This window comes from Triticum urartu, chromosome 5 (genome assembly GCF_003073215.2).
Source record: "Triticum urartu cultivar G1812 chromosome 5, Tu2.1, whole genome shotgun sequence".
NCBI lineage: Eukaryota > Viridiplantae > Streptophyta > Magnoliopsida > Poales > Poaceae > Triticum > Triticum urartu.
The window spans coordinates 289,822,245-289,830,575 of NC_053026.1; the positions used below are offsets into that span (position 1 = coordinate 289,822,245).

Genomic DNA, 8,331 nt, shown 5'->3' on the forward strand with positions numbered 1-8,331 from the left:
CACGTTATCCCCGTATCCGACGAGGTCACGGAGAGCCCTCGCCGGTGGGCACACGACCACTATCTACCTGCATGTGCATGATGTCAATCCAACTTGTGCCCCAACATAGACTCACCTAGGACTGGTTGTGTGGTTTTGCGTGTGTCGCTGCATGCTCCAACTATTTCATCTAAAAGTCCGAACTGGTGGAGGGACGCTGACAATATATTTTCAACAATTCCTCGCACGTGCAGACTCCTTTAGACCCTAGACGTGGAGTCGATGTAGACGTGGAGTATTGATCTTCAACTCGAGACCTCCTTGCACTGATACAATATTGAATTTATGTTTCAGTCCCAATAATGCCAAGGAGCCATTTCGACTAACATGTTTTCCTCACAAGAAACAACAATCTTCTTTCCTACATTCGAACGTAAATCTAATAATATGTCGTTGGTGACATATAGCACATGCTTCGTTAATCAAATTAAGGAGTAAACAAGCCACACATGCCCTATAAAGTATAAACCAGATATGGTGAGCAAATGAATTAAAAATAAATAAAAAAAAGATATGGTGAGCAAATGACAAGGATTAGAAGTTGCATGCTGTAACTTGATGACAATTGGAGTACTGGTACTTCCAATCATACTAGTACTAGTACTAGCATAAAATTTGATCGTGGATCACCAACTCATTACTCCTGCCTATCCTAGCCGGCACGTCCGGATCTGCAGGCTTCCCATCCAGCGTTCTCCCCCGCCTCCACTTCTACCTTACCCATCTTTCCACGGCCCCTCACCCACACCAACACATAACCCGTAATGCCGTAATGGCTCATGATGGCGAACGAACGGGGTACTTGGAACTAGCCGTCGTAGTACATGCCAAATACTCCCCACACGCATCGCTTTCCCCCAAATCAAAACGCAGATGATTCGCTTGCTGCTTCCTTCCCCCGCTCGTCCACATCCCCGTCTCGTCTCATAAACTTCGGCCTCTCTGCAACTCCCCTCTCCTCCTCCTCCCCCACTCCCTCCAACTTCCCACTCCTTTATGTCAGGCACGCACAAGCCGCGGGTGCTCGTGATTAGCTAGCCTGCTGCTCGCGCTCGGCCGGCCAAGGAGGAGGAGGAGATCTCTTGTCTGTGCTGTTGGTCTCTTCTCTCCTTGCTTCACGAGGGAGGGGAGGGGAGGGGAAGGGAGGGGCGATGGTGGGGTCGCCCACGAAGCGGCTGGCGCGGCGGGTGATGAGGAGGCCGCTGGAGAAGGCCGGGATGGTGGGGCTCGCCGTGGTGGCCACGGCCACCGCCGCGCTGCTGCTGCTCGTCTGTGCCGCCTCGCTCCGCTGCTCCGCCGCCGTCGACTACGCGCTCGCGGCGCCCAGGAGGCTCTGGAGCGGCGGGGTCTCCATCGCGGCCGAGGCGTCGCCGTCGCCGTCGGCGGAGAGGGGGAGCGGCGCCGTTAAGAAGGCGGCGGCGGCGGCGGCGATGGTGGTAGGGGAGGAGTGCGACCTGTTCGACGGGAGTTGGGTGTGGGATGACACCTACCCGCTCTACGAGTCCAAGGACTGCCCCTTCTTAGACGTCGGGTTCCGGTGCTCGGAGAACGGCCGGCCGGACGCTTCCTATGTCAAATGGCGGTGGCAGCCGTCGCGCTGCGATCTACCCAGGTTGGTTGGACTTCACTACTTCTTGCTTGTGCCGTTGCTACTAGTACCCCCTCCGTGTTTTTTTTAAAGAATCGACTTGAATCTGTTGTTTTCCCAAGCTTGTTGTGTAAGTAAGAGAAATCTCTAGTCACTAGTAGAACCTTAAATTCATTGTCAATCATGAATTTCGACGTGGCGCTCTCTGGTGAGGTGAATGCACAATTCGCATTTCTATTCACAAGTTCCAATCCATTACGGGTCCTTGGTCACGTGGATAGGTTGGCTTTGCAGTTTATAGTTTCCAGTTGGGATTTTCTAGCACTTTCTTCGGCGAACTTGTCAAAAAGAAGAGATTAGGATGGCGATGGCTTGTTAAATAAACGTGATGCAATCTAGCGATCGACATGTTGCATTTTGTACATATTGGGGATTAAAATTGCAGCAGCAGTTCTGACTTGTGAGATGGGTGCGCATTTTATAATCTGAACCCTACTAAACATTAGATTATTCGAACATGGTGCTGCGGACGACCGATTCACCTTAGGAATTGGTACTGCACAGTACGATTGGGAACTCACCTTTTCACACTTTGCTCTGATTGAATTAACGATGCCCAGAGTTAGCAATCAACATGGTGCATTTTCTATATAACGGGAATTAAAATTGCAGCAGTAGTTCTGACTTGTGAGATGTGGATCCATGGGTGTGCATTTTATAATCTTAACCCTACTTAATACTCGCTCCATCCCAAAATAAGTGCCGCTGATATAGTACAAAGTTGTACTACATCAGCGACACTTATTTTGGGACGGAGGGAGTATTAGATTATCCGAACACGGTGCCGCAGGTGACCGTCTCACCTTTGGAGTCGGCACTGCACAGTATGATTGTGAATACCCTTTAACTCTTTGCTCTGATTGACTTAGAAAATAATGTTATGCACTCAGTTAGTCTTCGGGTAAATATATTACTTATTTCGGGAAAATAATGTTATGCATGAGTTAGCCTTCGGGAAAATAATGATATTGTTCAATTATTTGGGTCTGACATGATGTTGCCATCTTTCTTACCACATGTGATTGGAAGTGGTCTCTTCCTGTAATTTGCCAAGTCCTCTGGTATTTCTGTTGTTAGTGTTATGTTCAGCTGCACGGTGAAATGTGGGATATGTTGTTGGTTAGCTTTCTTAGTTAAATTTCTTGTTTTCATGCATGTGAATATCCTTTAATTGAAGTTATTTCGTTGTCCTTCATAACTACTCCCTCCGTTCGGAATTACTTGTCTTGGAAATGGATGTATCTGGAACTAAAATACGTCTAGATACATCCATTTCTGCGACAAGTAATTCCGAATGGAGGGAGTACAATTATAGGCTATCTCACAGAGCTATTCTTTCTCGAACACAACTTACATAGCTATGCTGGAATATTGCTATGTTAGGGTAGTTAATTTGATGGGAATCCTCATGCAATTGTAGAATGTTGAATGTTTGCAGATTTCTTTTTCTTTGGGTAACCCAACCCAATTTAGGTGAAGTTAATACGTAAATTTAATTTTCTAAAAAATGATGTCTCAGTAGGCAATACAAGTCTCACCCCAAATTAATTTTATGAAATAAATCGCCATCTAATACCATCAGCAGCATTATGTCGTATAGTTTTACTACCAAACAATTAGGGATGATGATGTTAGTTACATGGGGCTAGTGCTGACTGTAGCCATGCTTTACCATGGGTCACCATCATTTCATGAGTAGCTAAATAACAACACATTGTGCCGCTATTTGCTGCCATTTAATTTGTGTCAATGATGGTGTAATTTAGGAAATCCGCATGTTTGCAACATGTAAGAGGACGGGTGCATGTGTTGGATCTTATAATGTGTATGACTGTGACTGCAGCAAATAGTTTACTGTGCTTAGCACATCACTAATGGACAGACAAATCATGAGCCTTTATGGTGAAACTCAAGAGCAGTGCATTGTAATGAACTTTGAACTCTGACATATGGTGCTTGTGAATTGTGATATAGTCCACCTTTACTTAGAATAATCACAGTAATGATATTACTGAGTGCCGTGCCATTGAGAAACTTGAAACTCTTTGCAAATTGAAATCCTCGAAATAACAGCTGATTATCAATTCCTTTGTATTATGTAAGTTCATGATTTTGCTTACTGCTAATCATGTTTGTGAGCGGAACAACCTGAACAATATGCTTTTCTCCTCTAAGCATAATTTATCTCAGCTTCTAACTTAAATCTTTTTTCCTCCCATTTCCTAGATTCGATGCCAAATTTATGCTCGAGAAGCTACGGAATAGAAGGGTGGTATTTGTTGGTGATTCAATTGGAAGGAACCAATGGGAGTCTCTGCTTTGTATGCTCTCTAGTGCTGTTCCTAACAAGAAGTCCATCTATGAAATTAATGGGAGTCCCATCACAAAGCACATGGGTTTCTTGATTTTCAAGTTTAGCGACTACAATTGCACTGTGGAGTATTACAGGTCTCCTTTTATAGTCCTTCAAGGCCGTGCACCAGCTGGAGCCCCTAAGGTTGTTAAGTACACAGTTAGGGTGGACGCCATGGATTGGATGTCGGGCCGCGGTAAGTGGAGCAGTGCTGATATTTTGATCTTTAACACTGGGCATTGGTGGAACTACGAGAAAACTATCCGAGGGTAAGCAACTAAGAATATACATTATATTGACTTAATAACTTGTCCTGTCTCAGTTTAAATGTTTCTTGTAGACGTCGTCCTTTTTTTTTACCATCACCTTCTTCGTGTTCACGAATTCACCTTTCATATTCGAAATTAACATCTACTGGTGATTAGTATACGCACCAGCAGAGTAGCATTTGATTAGTATACACACTCTTGTAATTTGTTCACATGTATACTTTTCTGATAGTTGTTTAACAGAATTGTGATAGCATGATTCATGAAACTACTGAGGGTATGGGATGTTAAGATGTGGTTACAGCTAAATACACTAAAAAATAGGCCTATGAATTCTTTTGTTCTTTAATAAAACATACATAGAACTTAATAGTATGCGATTTCTGGCCCCCAACCTGATCTATGTGATGATATCTTTACCTGTGGTTCATTTCTTGTGGAACCACCACAATTGCATCTGCCGTAATCGACTTAAAACTAGGGTTACTTTGTCTGTACCAGGGGTGCCTATTTCCAAGAAGGAAGTGAGGTCAAGATGGAGATGACTATTACTGATGCGTACCAAAAATCAATACGGACACTATTCAATTGGCTTCACAAAGAAGTTAACACAAGCAAGACCCACGTCATCTTCCGTACTTATGCTCCTGTGCACTTCAGGTCTGTACAATGAACGACTTATGAACGCTACGTCTTCCTTTTTATGTTTCCTTGCTAAAGCATTTTCATTGAGAGTGCTTATGTTTCAAGGCCCCAAACAATCATCACAGGCTGCTTGGTTTGACACAATAAATTTTGGAGTCAGAATTTACTCATTATATTTTTTATTCAAAGCTTTATGAATTTCACTTCACCAAAACATATTGTTCAATATATGATCCATCTTTCACCAGCCGTTTTGCAATTTTACCAAATACAATATATGACAGTATGGGTTATATAGGCACTTAAAAGGCAAATAAATGTTGGCTTCCTGATTTCTATGCTATCAAACATTGCATCAATTTCTCTTGTTCTTGATTTTTTTAAATCTATTTAACTATTTAAATACATGAGTAAATTGACTGATCTTTAACTAGAGTAATCCATGTTTTCCTCAGAGGTGGTGACTGGAGGAGTGGAGGGAGTTGCCACTTGGAAACTCTTCCTGATGCGACACCAGTTAAATCACTGGAGCAATGGGCTGACATGCTTCAACCTGTGCATAATTTTCTTGGGAGCAGCATCAGACCCAAGCTACCTGGGTTAGCTATATTGAACGTGACACAGATGACATCACAGCGAAAAGATGGTCACCTCTCAGTATACCTCAGCCCTTCAGGGCCTGTCCCTCTGCACAGGCAGGATTGCAGCCATTGGTGCTTGCCTGGAGTTCCTGATACCTGGAACGAGCTTCTGTATGCTGTCTTCATGAAAAGGCAAACGGTGATGGACCAAAATGTTTCTCTTGCTGGCTCAACAACACTGAACACAGGCTGACTAAAATCCTGGGGTAGGCTACCTGATGCTCGCCCGGTGAAAGCTTGGTATCTAGGGTTCGTGAGTCTCCTGCAACGATGATGCTGTCGATATGCTTCCCACTTAGGTAGCCTAATGGTGAAATGCATTTTTGTCAGAAGATGGGAGCTGGCTTGCAGGAAGCTGCACCACTCTGCTCTGCTGTACTGAGAGGTTAGTGAGTATAAGAGCAAAATTGAAGAAAGTCATACATATAGCTGAATGTGATAGTCTGTGTTTCACAGAGGCGGCACAAGTGTTAGCCGATGTGATCATAGATTAGAGGGGGCGCAGTCGGTGATGTAGGTAGTATATTGGCTGCTGTCATATTGGGGATGTTGCCGTGGTGATTGTATGTAATTCATCAATTTTATCCTTAACGGTATATTCTCAGTGGCTACAGCAGTTGATTTGCATAGTTCGGCGTTTCTATCCCTTCCCGAGCACTATGATTAACTAGAGGATAACTTGCGTGTTGCTGCAGGAATTAGTTGATGAAAATTTGGATTGATAACATGGCAACTAAAATTTAAAATACATATGATTTACTATACTTGATATATATTGTTATAACAATATTTATTGAATTAAATATCGGCCGATATTTAAGTTAATCGGCTAGTTAATCCTGAATCTGTAGATCACGGATGCCATTACACCTTATCCATCGTGTTAACTAAATAAAGGGAAAGGGAAAGGGAAATTTGGGCTCCAAAATTTTGGCCCATTCCCTCCTTTACCCCAAAATTGGGTGTTTTAGGTCAGCATGTTCCCTCACTTCTGACTCTCCCCTCCCCTCCCATAGTAACCCTCTTTGAAGGAGGCTAGGAGCCGCCGCCAACCTGAGCAGGTGCCGGTGCCATCCCCCAGATGATGGAAATATGCCCTAGAGGCAATAATAAAATGGTTATTATTATATTTCCTAAATCATGATAAAGGTTTATTATTCATGCTAGAATTATATTGACCAGAAACTTAAATACATGTGTGGGTACATAAACAAATACCACTCTCTAGTAAACTCTACTAGACTAGCTCGTTGATCAAAGATGGTTAAGGTTTTCTAACTATAGACATGAATTGTCATTTGATAACGGGATCACATCATTAGGAGAATGATGTGATGAACATGACTCATCCGTTAGCTTAGCATATGATCGTTCAGTTTATTGCTACTGCTTTCTTAATGTCAAATACATGTTCCTTCGACCATGAGATCATGCAACTCCCGGATACCGAAGGAATACCTTGTGTGCTATCAAACGTCACAACGTAACTGAGTGATCATAAAGATGCTCTACAGGTATCTCCGAAGGTGTCTGTTGAGTTCGTGAACCGAGATTGAGATTTGTCACTCCGTGTATCAGAGAGGTATCTCTGGGCCCTCTCGGTAATACACATCACAAGAAGCTTGCAAGCGAAGTGACTAAGGAGTTAGTTGCAAGATGATGTATTACAGAACGAGTAAAGAGACTTGCCAGTGACGAGATTGAACTAGGTATAGAGATACCGAAGATCGAATCTCATGCAAATAACATACCAACAGACAAAGGGAATTATGTATGTTGTCATAAAGGTTCAACTGATAAAAGATCTTCGTGGAATATGTAGGAATCAATATGGGCATCTAGGTCCCGCTATTGGTTATTGACCGGAGAGGTGTCTTGGTCATAACTACATAATTCCTGAACCGGCAGGGTCACACGCTTAACGTTCGCTGACGCTAGAGTAGTATTGGGATATTTCATGAGTGGTAACCAAATGTTGTTCGGAGTCCCGGATGAGATCACGGACGTCACGAGGAGTCTCGGAATGGTCTAGAGATAAAGATTTATATATGGTAAGTCATATTTTGGGTTCCAGAAAAAGTGAAGTTTTTTCAGTATTGTACCGGGAAGCTTCTAGAAGGTTCCGGAGGATTCCGAAGGGGTCCGGAAGTCCACAATTGGGTCCACCATGACCCAAGGACTTGTATGGGCTGCGGGGAGGTGCCCTAGCCTTATTGGGCCAGGTGCACTAAGTCCTCAAAAGCCCATGTAACTAGGGAAGGCAAAAAGGAAGGAGTCCTAGTAGGAATAGGATCGGACTTGGAGTCCAAGTCCTCTCCCCCTTAGCTGCGCCCTAGGGTTTGGAGGGTGTCGGTGTCAAAACCGGCGGATCTCGGGTAGGGGGTCCCGAACTGTGCGTCTAAGGTGGATGGTAACAGGAGGCAGGGGACACAATGTTTTACCCAGGTTCGGGCCCTCTTGATGGAGATAAAACCCTACGTCCTGCTTGATTTATATTGATGATATGGGTAGTACAAGAGTAGATCTACCACGAGATCGGAGAGGCTAAACCCTAGAAGCTAGCCAATGGTATGATTGTATGTTGTAGTTGTTGTTGTCCTATGGACTAAAACCCTCCGGTTTATATAGACACCGGAGAGGGTTAGGGTTACACAAGGTCGGTTACAAAGGAGGAGATACACATATCCGCATTGCCTAGCTTGCCTTCCATGCCAAGTAGAGTCCCATCCGGACACG

General features: G+C 43.8%; 1 protein-coding gene across 1 annotated transcript; it reads left to right on the forward strand.

Annotated features, from left to right (window-relative positions):
* Positions 1-794: 794 nt before the first annotated feature.
* LOC125508637 (protein trichome birefringence-like 10) lies at positions 795-6,240 on the forward strand. The gene is made up of 4 exons (XM_048673395.1): positions 795-1,651; positions 3,914-4,309; positions 4,811-4,969; positions 5,410-6,240. Exons 1-4 carry the CDS (start codon positions 1,191-1,193, stop codon positions 5,786-5,788), a joined length of 1,395 nt encoding a protein of 464 aa, XP_048529352.1. The 5' UTR covers positions 795-1,190; the 3' UTR covers positions 5,789-6,240.
* Positions 6,241-8,331: the final 2,091 nt, after the last annotated feature.

Coding starts and splice junctions, on each gene's coding strand:
- LOC125508637 (XM_048673395.1), top strand. CDS start 1,191: ATGGTGGGGTCGCCCACGAAGCGGCTGGCGCGGCGGGTGATGAGGAGG. Junction 4,310..4,810: donor TACGAGAAAACTATCCGAGG/GTAAGCAACTAA, acceptor TGTCTGTACCAG/GGGTGCCTATTTCCAAGAAG. Junction 4,970..5,409: donor TATGCTCCTGTGCACTTCAG/GTCTGTACAATG, acceptor TGTTTTCCTCAG/AGGTGGTGACTGGAGGAGTG.